General features: G+C 38.8%; 1 protein-coding gene across 4 annotated transcripts in view; it reads left to right on the forward strand.

The window, feature by feature from the left end:
* The window catches only part of SORBS1 (sorbin and SH3 domain containing 1), a 177,341-nt gene that overhangs the window by 35,134 nt on the left and 122,518 nt on the right, over nucleotides 1-19,689 (forward strand). For all 4 annotated transcript variants that reach the window (XM_089656208.1, XM_089656211.1, XM_089656209.1 and 1 more), the window contains 5 exons: nucleotides 10,920-10,949; nucleotides 11,038-11,150; nucleotides 14,679-15,449; nucleotides 16,334-16,678; nucleotides 17,381-17,519. In XM_089656208.1, coding sequence (XP_089512334.1) covers nucleotides 10,920-10,949; nucleotides 11,038-11,150; nucleotides 14,679-15,449; nucleotides 16,334-16,678; nucleotides 17,381-17,519 — 1,398 coding nt within the window. The remainder of the gene's footprint in view (nucleotides 1-10,919; nucleotides 10,950-11,037; nucleotides 11,151-14,678; nucleotides 15,450-16,333; nucleotides 16,679-17,380; nucleotides 17,520-19,689) is intronic.

Consider the following 19,689-nt stretch of genomic DNA (forward strand, 5'->3'; position numbering starts at 1 on the left):
TTCACAGATCTATGAAGCATGACGTACCTCCATATATATTCAGAATTTGAATGAATCTGCTTGCATTTAGAGTTAAAAAATTAGCGGTTTGGACAAACCCCACTAAGTGGGGATTACCAGGCAGTTCCCACAGTTTCCCAGGCAGTTCACACACGAGTATCCAGCGATTCCCCAACAAAGATGGCCGCTGTAATACTTCCGGTTCCTGCTCCTTGCGTATGACGTCACTTCCTCTTGACGCGTTTCATCACATCCGGGACTTAATCATAAGAGAGAGCTCTCTCTTATGATTAAGTCCCGGATGTGATGAAACGCGTCAAGAGGAAGTGACGTCATACGCAAGGAGCAGGAACCGGAAGTATTACAGCGGCCATCTTTGTTGGGGAATCGCTGGATACTCGTGTGTGAACTGCCTGGGAAACTGTGGGAACTGCCTGGTAATCCCCACTTAGTGGGGTTTGTCCAAACCGCTAATTTTTTAACTCTAAATGCAAGCAGATTCATTAAAATTCTGAATATATATGGAGGTACGTCATGCTTCATAGATCTGTGAATGTGGATGGCATTTTAACATCACCCTAACAAAAAGTGAAGGAGGAGAGGAGGATAAAGTTCCTTTGGAGGATTTCTACATAATATATGATTAAGGCGTGGGTTCTTTCTACTGTTGGTAAGGGTATATTGGCCTTACTCACTAGAAGTGTCACGTGTGGGTAGGAATCTCACTGAGTGGATCACTTCAGGATTTTATAATTTATGAGCACGAGTGTTTTATTACCTTTTTGGAAGGTTTTCACAAGTGTTTACTATTTTTTTATCACTTAATGTTGCACAATTTTTTGATACACATCTGTGTGTGCATGTTTACGTATATATAGGTGTATATATATATATATAAAAATTTTTTTTTTTTTTTTTTTTTCTTTCTTTGATTATATTATGGTAATGCACTATTGTGAGTTTCTTTATTTTTGAGGTTTTCTCACAACAATCAACACTGCAAGAAATACATCTTTTTTAGTTCTACTATTTTCTTTTCTATCGAGACACTGGACTTTTATTATTTGTTTTGGATCACTGAGACACTGGACTTTATGATTTTGTGTTAGTTTTATGTATATAACTATATGGGGAGAATTTTGTTGTTGCACATATAGGTAGACTATTTGTTTAAAGTGGGTAGATTCTTTTTTGGACCTATCTATTTGAGTTTAAGCTTTCAGGGGTTGAAAGTTTTTTCCAATTTGGAATTAGTGTAGGTGTAAGGGTGTTTTGTTATCATTTTCACATTGTATTTATAATTATTTATGCAATGGGAAACTTTGAGATAAATTATTTTGTTCTGTTGGGCCTGGTTTTCCATTTCCTTCAGCTTACAGTTCTGCTCCTTTAGCCTTTTTCCCATGGCTCTTATTTTTTGTTTGTTATTCATGGTGAGATGTATTGACATTTGTGGAAAATTAAATACATTTTTCCCCCAAAAGTTTGCTTGTGTGAGTTTTATTACAAAATTACAACACTGTTCATTACCGTCTGAGATCCTTTCATTCATTTCACTAACAAATTTTAAAGACCAGATTTCATGACGTTCACTTCATCTCAGAGAGGAAGGGAATACTGCAAAAGCTTAAACTGGATATCATAATCGTACAGTACAGGATACAGTCTGAATATACATAACCCCTGGTTATAGGCTGGTACCTTCAGGTAATTTAACACTTAACCCTATGCTACTTTATGAGACCTCAGTTTTTGCTAGTGTCTTAAGGTGATGGACCTCTTTTCACTTACAGAGAAATCATTGCTTTACTAGTTTTTGATTTCTCCTCTGATTATTAAAGTACCTTTCCAATCAAATTCTCACAACAATTGGAACAGTGCATCCACATTGGTGCAACCTTACAAAAGCCTAGGAAGCTGTGCCCAGACTCCATGCTTTGGGGATGGCTTGTACTGTTGCTTCAGGCAATTAATCCTGCTTGAGTTCTCACCTTAGCACTTGCAGCATGTGTTGTTAGCGGCAGGGTGCTATAGAGGTCCAGGGCTGTGGTCCATTGCTATGGGACCGAGACCCTGGAGATGCCTTCAGGTGTATGCCCACTTGGAAGGTCGAAGCCTGGACCCTAAACGTGGGCCAGCAACATGGACAGGTAAGACAGGTTTACCCTGTACTTGTCTGATATTGTAGTCTCACTTATTTCAGGTTACCTGAATAGTATTCAGTCTACATAAAACTATGAGGAAACCAGTAATTGTGTAAGAAAAGTATTCACTTTTAAACTTGGTGGTAAAAATTTCACCATTCAGAGTGTAGTCTCTCGATGGCAATGTGTTACAATACACTACAGGTTGCACTATTACCACCACTTCCGCCCAGAGTCCTTCATAAAGTACTTGGGTGCTCCCTTACCTCTCTTTTGCCATGAGGGATGCAACCTATTTCTGCACCCTACACTGTGAGCACTCCATAGGAGAATACCCTCACTGATGGCAATGGTGGAAACCAGATGCAAGGGGACCCGTCAAAAGTTCACGCAAACGATCTGCCTAAGACATTCAAACCACTCAGAGTGTTGAAGCTTCACTTGCATCGGAGCAGGGCCCTATTTTAATACTGGACTCTGCATCCAAATCTAGTTCTATCTCAGGTACACAACAAGGGGCTCAACTAAGGCAGATATTTCTGTAACTATGTCAGACTTTCTGTGTGTGTGTGTGTGTGTGTATGGATGCACACAGCCCAGCTTGGGAGCACACCCATACAGGTGCCCCTGTAGCACACAGCTTGCTTTGGGGGCATTCAGGAGAGAGGAGGAGCAGAGAACACCGGCGAGGGGCCAATACAGGAGAGGAAAGGGACCACCCAGTACAACAACGTTCCACAGAGCAGGTAAGTATAACCTCTTTTTTCTTTTCTTTTTTATATAAATCAGCCTTTACAGCCATTTTAAAAACCGAGCCCCTCTGTCATGGTGGCAAATGGCACTTCTGTTTTTTAATTCACAGATCTCTAAATGAGAAATATGATGGGGGCCAACAAGAGGGGGACCTCTGGATCATGCAAGGGGAAGTTTATTGGTTGGGGGTTTTGAATTCTGCCCATGTTTCATTTTACACCCTAAATATGGGTGTAATATGAATCCTGGTCAAAAAGATAAACATACCTTTTAAAAGTGTTGTTTCTAGTGTACTAATATGTCTTAAAGTATAGCTTCTGGTATTTCCTTTTTTTATTTTTGTGTTTCTAGGGAAAATAAAATGCCCCTCATTAGATTCATCTATTAGCCATATTACTGATCTATCTTCTGTTATCTTTATTTATGAAAGATAGTACTGATCTTTGTGTATGGGAACTGTGGCTCATATATACAGAATAGATAGGTGCCATTTGTATAACACTGACTCCCCTTAGTCAAGGACAAAGCAAAATTAAAAATGTTCATAATTCTGGTAAGGACTATGTTATATTACCTTTGTAGACAATGGATAGGTTACTGACCACAGTGTGAGTATCAGATGCTGTGTGGGTGGCACCACCTTCCAGCATGCTATATCCTGCAGGTCTGGTGTCAGCATTTTTAGAAGGTTGACAAAGCTGCAAAAAAGAAATGCTACACGCTGTATGTGATTTTTGTATAACATAAATTACAAGATTACAATGGAGCTTGTTTACCCTTCCTGACAACTTTTAAGCATCTGTGTGGAAGGATGAAGGTTGTGCCTGAACATACTGTATATGTGTGGCTTTTTTTGTGTCTGGCGCAAGAATCATATGCCACCAACAATGTGACCCATTGAGCTCGCTCCTGATGGAAAAAAAAACAGTGACAAATATATGTAGGAGCACCACCAAGCTACCACAAGATGGGTTAAGAAAATTTTAGACTCAGCAAATATAATGTATTGTGCAAAGTTTCTCAAATCTTTTACAAATCAATCACAATATTATGTTAATAAAAATTCTTGGAGTATGTAAACCCCAACAATGAGCTCCTATTTGCTCTCTTTGGGTCTGTCAAATATAACATTGTAAGTGTTTTGTTATATTTGTTATATCTGTGTGATAAATGAAGAAAATACCTGTTGATCCTGAAAGAAATCAAATGAGTGCCTAATTTTTTCTGTAATGAGATTAAGAAGCTGCACTAAAATGTTTTTAGCCCTGTCTGAGGTGTCTCTTTTGGACTAGGGAAGACTTTCCCCCATGTTATGAAATGGGGATGGGTGGGTGTTCTGTAGTCCTAACACGCCTGTCCTATGGTGACAACACTGCTTCTGATGCCATGTGCCATGGTGGCATTGATGCCATGTGAATGAGCATTGTCACTCTAGGACAGGAAATGTGTCGCTGTCTGGCTCACCAAGTGATAATTCAGGGAAAATGACATCTGAGAACTGGTGAGCTGCAATATATATATATATATATATATATATATAACTTTTTTTGGGGGGGGGAATTACATACACTTTAATTTCAATTAGCCATCTATCTAAAGCCAGTCTTTGTTAAATAGTTTCTTCTGCACATGATTGGGTATGATGTTGAACTAGAATGATTTGATAATTAAAGTGACAATTCACTTGTGACCAGGGGCGGACTGACCATTTGGAAACTTGGGCACTGCCCGAGGGCCCGGGGTCAGTAGGGGGCCCCATGAGATGTCCCTGGTACCTTTTTTCATAGGCTTTTTTGAGTTTGGGCAATTACACAGGGGCCCCATGATCCCCTATTGTCTGGGGGCCCCATGAGTTCTCAGTCCGCCCCTGCTTGTGACTGATATCAGATGTAATAGGGTTAAAAATAGCTTTATCATGTATGTTTAAAATTCAGATATCATTGTGTACCAACACAAGCGTTTTCTGTGCATTATTATGCAAGTTATGGTGTGAACAAGCCCTTATTTTTCATGAATCATTTTCTCATGAGGCAGTACTCTATCTGCACATGGAAGGGCTACTTTTTATGTGCTTCAGAAAAGATACCTCATGGAACCTCACATCAACAGTATGCAAAAATTTAATTAATTAATGAAAGGTGATGTAGCGCTGCCAATGAACATCAATCAGTACTAATAAACAATACAGGTGAGTAAATTGTGCTCATAATGGGAATAAATGACCAAGAACATAGGCCATAAATATAAATTGATGAATAATGTGAATAAAGATAATAAAGTGCTTTCAATAAATGAGTTCACAAGTTTTCAAATATCACATGATCCAAAATACAAATTAATGAATAATGTGAAATCCATGATGAAGTCACGTGACAGTGATGTAACACGCAGGGCATGGGCTGAGGCCATTTTGAAGAAGTGAGAGGATCCATGGTTGTTTTAATGCACTTGTCATTTTAATATACAATGTAAGTGTGATTTTAATAAATATTGTTTTTTTTTTTACTGACTTACTACACTACATGAAGCATTCTTTCATTTGGGTGAGGTACTGGCATCCGGTGGAAAGGAGGATTTCCATTATTACCTATTATTATCCATTATACGGGAGGAGGAGTGGATAGCCCTCTAGTGGCTAAATAAGATATTGCAAGGTCCGGATTTATGGAGATGTCTTATTAAATACATGCAAATGTCACGTGTTGGAGCTGACTGGTATCCGCTGAGACGGAGGATTTTAATATTATCTTAAAAGTATACATTATATGGGAGGAGGAACGGATAAAGGAGATATCGCGAGGTCTGGATATGTGGAGATGTCATATTATTAACACGCAGTTTTTACATGTGTTGGAGGTGAGAGTTCTGTGAGCACGGAGTGGCACTGTTATTAGCATAACAATTCACGTTCACCATGGAATTGTAGTTACGGTGTCAGATCATGTGATATTTGGAAACATGAACTCATTTATTGAAAGAACTTTATTATCTTTATTCACATTATTCATTAATTTGTATTTATGGTCTATGTTCTTGGTCATTTATTCACAATATGATTATGAGCACAATTTTTTCACCTGTATTGTTTATTAGTACTGCTTGATGTTCATTAGCATCACCTTTAATTAATTGATTTAATTGATATTCTGGGAACACAATTGATGTCAGCAGCAGCACTTATTAGTTTGTTTATTTATATTATATAGTAGGTGCAGAAGTTCACTTCACTTATCTATAGTATGCAGAAATTAGCAGTGTATTTAAGAATGTTAATTCTTTGTAAATTGGTTTATGTTAGCATTAAATTCAATGATATGGTGAGCATGTATATAAATACTGCATAATAATAATAATGTGGTAAAATTAGTTGACCCTTATGTTAAAACATGTTGCGGTCATCTGCCCTATGTACGCTTAAAATCTCAAAGTCAATCTTGGAAACAAGAAAGAGAGGGTGGCTACTATCCTACATACAGTGTATGCATATATACATAGAGAACAAACATAGCCTCCCTTAAACAGGAGGTCAGATTACAGCAGCAAACAAAAAAAATAAGGAATTTGGAGCAGTCTGAGAGCAGTAGAAGGTACTTTTTGAGTTAAGAATAGAATACATACTTGAATAGGTTTTTTTTTTCAAACTAGTTTTAGTGTAGCTTTAAGTCAGTAGACTAGTCTTTATACATCTTAAGCCGGCTAACGATATAACATAATGGTAGCGTGTTAGTGGTATGAGCTATCCTGTGTTGGGCAGGGAGTGTACTGGTGCCCATAATGGTGGTATTCAAACTATTTAATCTGTTTCTTTAAGAATGCCTACATCCAGAGACAATCTTCCTAATATCTGTGGACATTGTTACTGCGAATGACCACCTTTTCTAAAATGGTATAGAACTTAATTGTGTAGACTTTTACTCTAGATCAGCTTTACATTTTAGACTAAAGCTGACAAACTCCATATATCACAGTGCATATTATCAAATCCCATGAATCGAATCAAAGTGCACGAAAAATAGGGTCAAAAAGTGTTCACAGTCAATGTAAAGTTGTGCAATAATAAAGTGATCCTATAAAACATGTTATTTTCACCATTCACAAAGTGACAAGTACTATGGTGCACCTCCTCATCCATGCTATTCAACCCCCTCAGTGTAAATAACCCACCAGATTGCTGACCCCTTAAATTAGTAAGTGGGTTTGCATATGCTTTTTCAACTCCAAATCCATCAGTTATTCAAAGCTTTTCTTCTCTGCCCCTTGTTTGCTATACCATCCAGAGATCCTCCTCCATCTCCACCATGAGGGACATAAAACAAGAAGAGCCCAACAATTGTGTAACACCCTTTTTTATAACCCCACCAAACATTCACAACAAAGTGCACAGTTATATTAAAATGTTCCTATCCTGACACTGGAATGGACACTCCACTGATTGACAATGAACGCTGCTGTAAATTCTACATCCTGTTAGACTATGATAGTGTTCTCTACTTGGCAGAAGTAACATCACGGATGTAAAGCCCCGGTCAACACATTTCTTCTGCTCTGGACGTTGTCCTTGAGTTTGAGGAAGATCCCTGGATGGTATAGCAGACGAGGGGCAGAGGATAGAAGCTTTAAATAACGGATGGATTCGGAGTTGAAAAAGCAAATGCAGACCCACTTATTAATTTAAGCAGTCAGAAATTGTGGTGAGTGATTTACACTGAGGGGTTTGAATAGCACGAAGGAGGAGTTGCACAATAGGACTTGTTACTTTGTGATTAGTGAAAATAACACATGTTAAAGGATCCCTTTTAGTGCAAAAGAAGAGTATATGTCACATTGACTTTGGACACTTTTTTTTTTTTTTGCACTTTGATTTATTGGATATGATCACAATATGCACTGTGACGTATGGACTATAATTATGTATGCACAATAACATACTGCAAGTTTTAATCATATTGGTTTGTGCACATTTATAATGGTTATGTGGTTGTGCACAGGGAAGATATGATTGTTTACCAGCGCTGCACCTGATAGATATATATATATATATATATATATATATATATATAGTTGTGTTCAAAATAATAGCAGTGTGTTGAAAAAAGTTAATAAAGCTCAAAATCCTTCTAATAGCTTTTATTTCCATACACACAAATGCATTGGGAACACTACACATTCTATTCCAAATCAAAACATGAAGAAAAATATATCAAATTTGTGTTGTTTCTCTAAAAAAATTGAAGAAAAGTGAATATTAGACTGTTCAAAAAAATAGCAGTGTTTGTATTCTGCTTTACAAACTCAAACATTCACTATATAAACTGAAAAATGTTTGAAGATTTTGCTTTCCTTTGAATCACTTAATATTTAGTTGTATAAGCACTGTTTCTGAGAACTGCTGTACATCTGTGTGTGAACAGGTATTCCAGCCCAGGATGATTGGACTACATTCCACAGTTCTTCTCTATTTCTTGGTTTTGCCTCAGAAACTGCATTTTTGATGTCACCCCACAAGTTTTCTATTGGATTAAGATCCGGGGTTTGGGCTGGCCACTCCATAACGTCAATCTTGTTGGTCTGGAACCAAGATGTTGCACATTTACTGGTGTGTTTGGGGTCGTTGTCTTGTTGGAACACCCATTTCAAGGGCATTTCCTCTTCAGCATAAGGCAGCATGACCTCTTCAAGTATTCTGATGTATTCAAACTGATCCATGATCCCTGCAATGCGATAAATAGGCCCAACACCGTAGTATGAGAAACATCCCCATATCATGATGTTTGCACAACCATGCTTCACTGTCTTCACAGTGTACTGTGGCTTGAATTCAGTGTTTGGGGGTCGTCTGACAAACTGTCTCTGGCCACTAGACCCAAAAAGAACAATCTTGCTTTCATCAGTCCACAAAATGTTGCGCCATTTCTCTTTAGGCCAGTCAATGTGCTCTTTGGCAAATTGTAACCTCTTCTGTAACCTCTTCAGCACATGTCTTTTTTTCAACAGTGGGACTTTGCGGGGGCTTCTTGCAGATAGCTTGGCTTCACATAGGTGTCTTCTAATTGTAACAGTACTCACAGGTAACTTTACACCTTCTTTGATCTTCCTGGAGCTGATTGTTGGCTGAGTCCTTGCCATTTTGGCTATTCTTCTATCCATTCGAATGGTAGTTTTTCACTTTCTTCCACGTCTTTCAGGTTTTGGTTGCCATTTTAAAGCGTTTGCGATCATTTTAGCTGAGCAACCTATCATTTTCTGCACTTCTTTATGTTTTCCCCTCTCCAATCAACTTTTTAATCAAGGTACGCTGTTCTTCTGAACAATGTCTGGAACGACCCATTTTCCTCAGAATTTCAGAGAGAAATGCACTGTAACCAGCATGTACAACATTTGCTGCCTTCCTTCCTTAAATAAGGGCAATAATTGCCACCTGTTTTTCAAAGAATGAATGACCTCACTAATCGAACTCCACACTGCTATTATTTTGAACATGCCCCTTTCAATTAGTGATTCAATTACACAGAATCAGCAGCATGCATGTCATGACTGTTGGGTCTGTTGGATTTCTATTACTCTACTACACCTGCTAGAAAATTATTTGCCATGTAGAAATATAATTTCTACCAAAAACAGTGATTGATCAGATTATTGATGTCTGACTGCTATTTTGAACACAACTGTGTGTACATATATATATATATATATATATATATATATATATATTATCTAGGTTGAATTTTTTAGGTGTTCATCTGTTAAGATAAGGGATAATTAATTACCATAAGCGCAGGTGTAAATTGGTATCAGTAAAGCTGATGTAGACCAACTGTGAATGAGCAGATCCTTCACCACAGTAGACCTGTTCTTGCTCGCACTGGGGGCCATCAAGACTTGACTGGATTGACGTGGTTAAAAAAATCTATGCAATGGAAGGCTTGTTCCCTTTTCTGTAAAGAAAATGGAAGTCTGAGATTGGAAGTCGACTTTATCCAAAATCTGGGAAAATCTCTATTTGATATGGAATGAATTCAGTGCTTGGAGGTGTGTATTAGCATCCTATTGCTAACACCTATCAGATCATATTGTCCGAAGCAATACTTAATTTTGTTGATTTTGGACTGTACAGTATATGGCCATCCGTATCTTTGGATGTTGTCTAAATTCTTATAGGTAATTTCTCGGAAGGAAATACATAAGATTATGATCCCCTACAATGTCATGTTTATCTCAAATAGTTTTGCTCATTAAATGTTTACAAAAGGCTATGAGAATCGTATTAGAATTTTTTTCATATAAAATAAAACCTCGTGATTCAGGTCTACTGGCCTGTAAATCAGACTTAATACTAATACTGTATATCTGTGCAAACTGAGGTAGAGTTTGGATGTTCTACTGTATGATGAGAGTTCACACCAAGTAAAGGGAGGTCAAACAAGTAAAGGGAACAGCAATACATATAATACACAAATTAGCACTCATCAGGATTCTTTAGGCATGCCTTATAAGAATGAATTATTTTTACAAAAAATGATAAAAACTGCTGTTCTTTCTGTCACAGCTAGTGCTGTCATGTCTCAATCAGCTTGTCAGAACATCTCTCCTAAAGCTACGTACATGTGAATGCAAATCACAAACTGCAATTAGTGTCATGTCATGCACTTGAAATTTTATGCTTATTATAGGTTTGAAAAACTGTAGTGTGCAGTTCCATACGTCTTAAGTTCACAGAACCCGATTCACATCATGTTCACAGCTTTCAACCACTTGATTGTGTTTTTCCCATTCAAGCTGACAGACTCTGTGGACAATTCTTTCTTTATTTCTCTGAAAGATTTCTTTGTGTCCACAAAGGTCAGAAGGAGTGAGGACATGATATGTAATGCCAGTTACTATGGAACTCAGCATTAGCAATCCCATTAGGGGCTGTTGGCTGCAAAAAGCTTGTAGCTCCCAATAGAGTGATATTTGTCTTTGGATGTATTTCATGCCTAACAGATTTCTTTACCTTATTCTTTTCATTTGCATAAATAAAAGGCGGCTTGCCAGCTGAAGGAGAAGAAGCAGGTAAGAAGACGTTCAACAAATCTTTGTTTTGGAAGAGCGATCTCTAGAACAGACTATCAAATTTGAAAACTATTCTCCATCTGTGTAGATGACAGACCCCCTTCAGTAGCTGAATCTAATGGGGATTCTCATCACTCTTCTCTGGCTGCCAAAGGATTCCGGAGTGTCCGCCCCAATTTTCCTCCTGAAAGCAAGATTCAGGTACTGTATTACTGTCCTCGGACTTGTTTTATTTCATTGTATTGTATTTGTGCTTTTATTGATATTCTCCTGACTCTTAGCTTTACCTCCCCATTATTGTATTGAAGAAGGTGTTTAAATAGTTGACATTACTGCTAATAACTCATCACATAGTGCTGCTATTATTATTATAATACAGGATTTATATTGCGCCAACAGTTTGCTCAGTGCTTTGCAATATAAAGGGAGACAATACAGCAACAATACAGTTCAATACAAGAGGGTAAGGAGGATCCTGCTCCTGGGAGCTTACAATCTAATAGTGCAGTAATAAAGCTTCATCTCAGTCTTCAAAAACCAAATTGACATTTGTTTCTCATTGGTCCTAACCCCTGAGCACAGGAATAATAAATTTGTCTGAATCGGATCTGTCCACTGACTCTTGTGATAGTCAGCATAAAGCAAAACCATACTCACATGTGAGTCAGTGAAAGGGATCAGCCATCTTTTCAGCTGAATTTTCACAGCAAAGTGTAGCCTGTTGGTAGATTACTTTTAAATTAGATGCTGGTGTATTCTGTATGACTTGAATGCTTTTAAATACATGTATTTACATGTCATTATTTTTTTTGCAGTATTGTTTGTTGCAGGCCAAGGGGAGTCATAAAATTGTATTTAATGCATTTCTTTTTGCAGCTGTTGAAAAGGCACTTTGCTTAAATAATGGCCAATTGCTTTGATATTCAAGATCTTTGGTTTTCTGCAGTTAACTTCTGCATGTTCAGTTATTTTAGCACTAGCTACTATAGATGGAGATCCTGTGTGCAAAACACATCAACATTCAAGATTATATACTATGCAAGATCATGATTTTTCTACTGCATTATCACCTTATAATATGAATTAACAAAATAAGAGTTTAAATGTTTGCTTTTTCCCAGATGTTTTAAGGGATCGGTGTCAGCAACTTTCAGATGGGTCCATGCTATGCCCCAGTAAAAATCTTGTCACATCTCTCCTTAGCACTATTTTTATAGTCTTGTGACAAGAAGCTGCATAAACCCCCCTTTAAAATATGTAATTTATTTCAAGCTCTAAATATAAAAAAATCAGGAGAAAGATATATGAAACATATTGAGTTTGTTGACTCTGAATCCTGGCACATTGCTATAAGCTGGTATAACGTCACTCTTCTGGGAAATATATTTTATTGGTTTGAATACTATGGGTAGCCTAAGGGTAATCAAACACAAACCATGAATGATGGGCAATGAGAGACCTGCTCACCCGCATTGGCAGATTTTTGCAATACACAATGAAATGGTTGTCTTATAAAGGGAACAAGCACCATCCAGTTTTTAACATGTGCAATAAGAACCACTTCAAGCTCTTTGAACCTCTAGCCACCATGGCCCAGTTAAGGCCCATTGACCTAGTTGTTATAAAGGATGCCCAAGAGATTATTATGTAATATTATAATATAATTATTATATAATAACATCATTATAATATTATAAGATATTATTATTAGTTGTTTATAAAGAGAGACTGCATCACTGTGGGGAAGGGTTAGAGCTTCTGAAAGGTTCTTATTGTCCATTTTTAATTGCAAGGGTTATTTGCATTCTCTGCTTTTCTGGATAGTCATTGTGGTCAGGACAAAGTGAGGAAAAATACAAAATTTTTTGTCACAAAAAATAAATATATTGAGTAGAAAGCTTTTAATGTATTTGATCCTCTTACCAACCACGTAAAAACATACACTATATTTCCAAAAGTATTGGAAACCCTGCCTTTACATGCACATAACATACACAACTTTAATGGCATCCCATTCTTAGTCCATAGGGTTCAATATTGAGTTGGCCCACTCTTTGCAGCTATAACTGCTTCAGCTCTTCTGGGAAGGCTGTCCACAAGGTTTAGGAATGTGTCTATGGGAATGTTTGACCTTTCTTCCAGAGGCACATCTGTGAGGTCAGGCACTAATGTCTCCACTGTAATTCATCCCAAAGGTGTTCTATCAGGTTGAGGTCAAGACTCTGTGTAGACAGTCAAGTTCCTCCACCCCAGACTCGCTCATCCATGTCTTTATGGACCTTGCTTTGTGCACTGGTGCACAGTCATGTTAGAACAGGAAAGGGCCATCCCCAAACTGTTCCCACAAAGTTGGGAGTATGAAATTGTCCAAAATGTCTTGGTATGCTGACACCTTAAGAGTTCCCTTCATTGGAACCAAGGGGCCAAGAACAACCCCTGAAAAACAACCCCACACCATAATCCCCCCTCCACCAAACTTTACACTTGGCACATTGCAGTCAGGCAAGTACTGTTCTCCTGGCAACCGCCAAACCCAGACACATCCATCGGATTGCCAGACAGACAAAGGTGATTAGTCACTCCAGAGAACATGTCTCCACTGCTCTAGAGTCCAGTGGTGGCATGCTTTACACTACTGCATCTGACACTGTGCATTGCACTTAGTGATGTAAAACTTGGATGCAGCTGCTCAGCCATAGAAACTCATTCCATGAAGCTCTCTATGCACTGTTGTTGTGCTAATCTGAAGGCCACATAAAGTTCGGAAGGTCTTTAGCTATGGACTCTTCAGATGGTTGTTGACTTCTGTGCACTGTGTGCTTCAGCATTCGCTGACCCCATGCTGTCATTTTACATGGCCAACATGTTCATGGGTGAGTTGCTGTTGTTCCCAGTTGTTTCCATTTTGTTATAATACCATTAACAGTTGACCGTGGAATATTTAGTAGCAAGGAAATTTCACAGAATATTTAGTAGCAAGGAAATTCCCACATAAAGAACCTCATGGAGGTGGCATTAAGGAGTTAACCTTTCCCTACTCAGCAAAAGTTAGCCGGGAGGACTTCATCGGGGGTTACAGATGACAGCTCCCTGTGGAGGCACCCATTTTACTTGTATTCTTCTTTACATTAAGCATAGGATGTATATTTATACTGTACATGTTTCAGGATTTATGGTAGGATGTTTTGATTATGCTGCCTGTGTATCCAAGCTCTCAATAAGCAGTCTTTGTACTCTATCTAAATTGTACTAGACGTGAGCATTAGGGAAATGCAAAAAGAACCTTGTCATATCCCTGTACCTTTCACTTGGTATTACTGCTGTTGATGGCCAACAGGAAGGGTTTACTTGCCTAAAGTATAACCTGATTTTTGTAGGCTTGTTGTTTTCTACTGATGCATTAAAAAATGAAAAGTAAATATTAAAAATATCTTGCATTTAGGTACCTTTTTAAATATATTTGTTTTTACATCCTTTAACTGTGGTATACATAATATTCATCTTCTTACATTCTTTACCTATTTCTTTATATGAAATTCATGACATTATATCCTCCCTAACCCATAAAAATCCTTTCCAAGAAGCACCAGTTCATTGAATGAAGACCTCATTTCCATATTAATGTTGCAACTTTTCAAACACCTGTTTTTTTCTGTGTTACTCATTAACCTTTTTGACCATTTCTTTCTTTTCTCCTTTTCCTACATTTTGTGTTCATGAACCATGTAGAAATTGGTACCTCCTCCAATTCCCCCTCCTCCTAAGGAGGAGAGCTTTGCATGGCGCCCACATACTAACACCAAACTGTCTTACTTGAAACCAGTGCCCATCCTGGATGGGCTTTACCTAAGTGCTCCAAAGCCTTACACACCGCATGTTGCTAGCACCCCACGCTACTCTACCATGTGTACTCCCACTGTTACCCTGGGCATCTCTGGAGATCACACAACCATCCTGGTGTCTCCCATTCACTCTGAAACAGAGCATGCTGATAGTTCTTTGCAATCCAGCACATCACCTAAACACCAGGCTAGTGAGTCTAGCAGTGCTGAAAGAAGCGTTGCTGGAATGAATTTGAGTCATGAGCCCAAAGCCGATAAAAAGGTCAGCAGTCTATATGTAGCTTGTTTATCTAACAACACTGGCTCAGCTGCATCTGAAAATCCCACCGGCGCTGCACATGATAAAACCGAGGGTGCTGAATTGGGAGCTGATGTAACTAAATCACCAGCCACAAACATTGTTCCTTCGATAATAGACACCGGAAAATCCCCACCTCCCATCCCTCCAAGGCCATTCTTTGACCCTGTCCCAAGTAAAGATTCTATTAGCTGCTGTGAAATAGATACTTTCTGGAGTCAATGCCCTCTACATCAAGATATGGGACGTACAGAGCCAGATACACAGCATCCTGCTGGCCGAGTCAACATGACTGCAAAGGAGCCCTTCTTTCTATCAAAGCAAAAACAAGCCCCCAGGGCACAGAGATTCCGTGGCATGGTACTTGTTTTCATATACTTTATTTTACTTTCCATTGTGTTCATCACTAACCCTTGTGCTTATTGTTTCTTTTAACATGTTGCTGAAGTACTGTCTGTTCCACTCCTGAGTAATCTGACACCCTTTCTATTCTATAGCACTTTATTATGTAGCACTTTTACTTTTGTCTTGGTAATGTTATAGCTATATTTTTCTGTATTCATTGTCCAATTAAAGAATCTTTATTCATTCTGGCAGAACTGTACAGGTATAGAGGCTGTTCATCATTTTGCACTTTCTTTCTAACATGTTTTTATTGCAAGTCACCTTTTTGACAAATTTGATGTGGTAAGACTAGGAAATGACACAATCAATTTTGTAAATAGTAGCTACCTGTTTATTGTGCCAGAATGGGCTCTTGATGTCTCAACTGTACCAAGTGAGAAATGGTCAAATTGTTTTTTATAAAGGGGAAAGCACTTGGAGCCATATACAGCTATTAAAAGTTTTGAAAGTAATGCTCAAACAGACACAGCATTTTATGTCTGTAGCTCGTTTCCCTATACCAACATGCAAAAATGTAAGCACATTCCAATGGACATATTCAAGAGTTTGTAGAAGTATAAAGGGGCAAAATGATTAGTCAAAATTAGTTGACCTAATAGTCCAGTAGAAAAATGCCAAATTTGCTAGAAAGGTGGTATTGATTTTGGCTGATTTTTAAATTATTAGCATTTTCTTTATATGTCTGTTAAAACTGTGCTTTATGTATCACTGTGCCATCTCTTTCCAAGCAATTGCAGCACTTTGTTTTTTTTTTCTTGACATGCAACTGCGTGTCATAACACAGCTGCACACGTGTGTTTAAATGTTCGTCCTGCGTAACATCACCTTATTTCCCACAGGATGCCACTGCAGACACAGCTCAGCCTGAGGTTATAATAGTCCCACTCATCCAGGTTAAAGTTGAAAGAGAGCAAGAAGGCACTTCGAGCACTCCACCGCCACCTCTTGTACCTGCTGGCAAACTCTCAGCCTCCCCAGAACTTGTCACCTCTAACTTGGCTTTTCCGACACTTGATGATTTTATTCCCCCTCATCTGCAAAAGGGATCACACCATAGACCCAACTCTCCCAATTATTCTATTCCAAACAATCTACCACCTTGCTCTCCACCACCTTCACTGGTGCCATCGGACGACTCACTCAGAGTCTCGAAACTTGATAGCAGTGACGCCATCTTACCCACAGTAAGCTGCCAATACCCTCACTATTTACTGACAACGTGAAACTTCTTCTTTCTAGCTTACTAAACCCAACAGGTCGATTCCTGCCTTCTGCAACAAAGCATGACTAACCATTTTTACTCTTATATTAATGCATGAAAAGTGTGGATTAAGCTGTTGTTTTGTCTCTTGGATGTTCGTTGTAGCTGGTGTTGTGGTATTATTGGATATTGTTTTGTCTTTATCATTTGGACTATCATATAATGGTGTGTGTGAGACATCTAACCATTATATGGGATGGTAAATAAACAAACTAAGCAATGTGTGTAATGGCATTCTGAGTGTCTTCCTCTCTCTGGATATTAGCACACCTGTTTTTCATAGTTGAAGTGGCTCTGCAGGCGTCTCGTTGTCTATGTCCAGCGTGATGATGCAAAGCTTATTTTTCTGCTCATCCCAGTCAAGACAAGTGATCCAGTTTCATTTGATACTGCATGGGTTTGCATGTCTGAATACTTGCTGTTAAAGAGATCCTGTCACTATTTCCACTTGTTAGGTAGAGGCTCTAATTGAGTGGAGTGTATCACTAAATGAGCTGTAACAGTATGATACCGATCTGTAGATCTGTTAGGAGGGCAATGTTCTGCTTTTGTCATTCATTTTAATGATGTTGTTTTCCTCTTTTGCAGCTGTGATGTGAATAAACCCATTGTGCTTTGTTTTTAGGAGCCTGTGCCTGATGAGATTCCAGCTTCCATTGTAAGCAATGATAAACCTTACTCATTTGTATCAGCAAGCAAACCCTCTGTGTACCCATCCACTACCACAGTAAATCCTACCATAGTACTTTTGCAGCATAATCGAGGTAAGTTTGAAGCGGTTTGTAGAATATGGGAATAAGCAAACTGCCAACCTTCTGCAGCTACTGAGATGATTTTCCCAGTGCGCCTTACTAGATCCTTTTTGATAGCACAATGTAAGAATTTTCAAGGTCCGCATACCATAAAACATTCTCTGTGTAACACCTGCTCCATCTAGAACTGCAAGTTTTTCTTCATAACGCCTGATCCATCTAAGGTCTTTTTCACACTGGCATTGTCAAACCTGCTTTTTTATGCATTTAGAGGCCTTGTTTTTAAAATGCATATACGTGCAGGTAATTATTTTTCAATGTGCCATTCACACTGAGCATTTATCTGGATTTTGGTGCAGTCAGTTTAGCTCCGTTTAGAATAAATAAAATAATGTGTGTCCCAGATCTGATTAAAAACTCTAAACATGTCTAAAATCATGTAATTGTGCCTAAATATGGCTAATTGTGCCTAAACGTGCTTTAGCCTAGGTTCACACTTTGAACTGCATGTGAACCACACAGGAATCAAATCACATTCCAGTGCAAATCAACATGCGATTCTGTGTGGTGCAATTTGAGCCCGTTCATTTTGGATGGCTCAAATCGCACCACATGTGCATCAAAAAGGTGTGGGCAGCTTTTTTTTTATTCACACTGGAATGGGATTGTATGGGTGTTTATACACTGCATTTGCATCCTGCTTTTGGGATGTCGTTCGCTTTCCATTGACACCTGCAGCATATTACAGAACAAAGTGTGATTGCGATGTGGTGTGGGAAATGCACAGGCATCGCTGCCATTTCTGCACTGCATCAATGTGAATCAGGGCTTAAAGCAGGAATATCTAAACAAAGGAAAAAGTGACCTGGGAGGTAGAATATTTTTTATACTTCCCAAATGATTTATTCTAAGTGCAGTATTGACAATTTATTAGTAAACAAATTACACTTACAAGATAAATAGTTGAAAAGGCTCATCGTGTGGTGTAATAAGATCCAGGTGGGACATCCAGCCGTCCAGCAAAAACTCTCTCTATAGGATCAGGAAGTAGAGCCCAGCATGTGCCTGTTCATCAAAATGAGGCTTGGAGAGCAGAGTTGGATGTAGGAGGTGAAGGGAGCGGTAATGCAATTCGGAGCATGCTCAGTAGGCTCCTTCTTCTTTACTGCTCCGCCCCCCTGACCTTCTGCTTCCTCCTTCAGGCCTTCCTGCAAATCTCGGCACTTACAGTGGGCCCCGCCCCTCCAAGCGCACACCGGGGATCCGCCCACCACTCCGCTCTCCTCTGCAGCTGGTGACATGCGCAGATGCGTTGGGGGGACAGATCTTGCTGCTTCACCGGTCCCTCCGCCATGGCGGCCCTGCCCCTGTCCCTTTCCTATGGAAGTGTCCCTTCCGTGGGAAAGGGGGCGGCACTGCCGCCGTGCCGCCCCCCTGAAAAGGGCCGCCCTAGGCAAATGCCTAGTTTGCCTCGCGGCAAATACGCCCCTGCCTGTCTAACAGTTTTGTGTTAAATCAGAGGTTTTAGTTTCACACATATATGCAAAATGAAAGCCACAGTGCCTCGCCAAGGCTCCACTGTATACTGTGGTCCTAACTCTATAGTTTTGCGAGTCTCTAATTTGGAGCATGTATATAAAATCTATCTCTGACCTCTCTAGTTGCCTATACTGTGAAGTATTTCATTCTCAAAAATCCGTAAAGGTAAAAACAAAGACTTTAAATTCTGGTTTCTGGCCATTTTTAACAACTGAGAAACACATTTATGTTTGCATTAGAGGGGCTTTCAGGCTGTCAAGATTCTGCAGTAATGAAAAGTAACAGAAATTTTGGAAGATTAAATTTTCCACAATATCTAAAGCTACAGAGGTGACTGAGGACTTATTTTAAAGTGCTTTTACTATTTGTTTAGAATATGTAAATAGTGTGCATAGACTGGGCACAGGTTCACTTTAAGTTTTACTATCAGAGATTTCTATGAAGCATTTGGTCAGCATTAATAGTGTCTTTTGAATAAATAATGTCTTCGGTGTATCCTGTTAATTGGCCGACTTCTGACGGGTGTGAAATATGAATATCAAATATGTGATAAATATTTCTGCCTGCAGAATTATGCTTCCAGCTAAATGATGTATTCACAATTATAGTGGATTATATAGCACAGGCTATAATTACTTTTCCA

Source organism: Staurois parvus, unplaced genomic scaffold (genome assembly GCF_062004578.1).
Source record: "Staurois parvus isolate SC_StPar_1 unplaced genomic scaffold, SC_StPar_1.0 ptg000894l, whole genome shotgun sequence".
In the NCBI taxonomy this organism is placed as follows: domain Eukaryota; kingdom Metazoa; phylum Chordata; class Amphibia; order Anura; family Ranidae; genus Staurois; species Staurois parvus.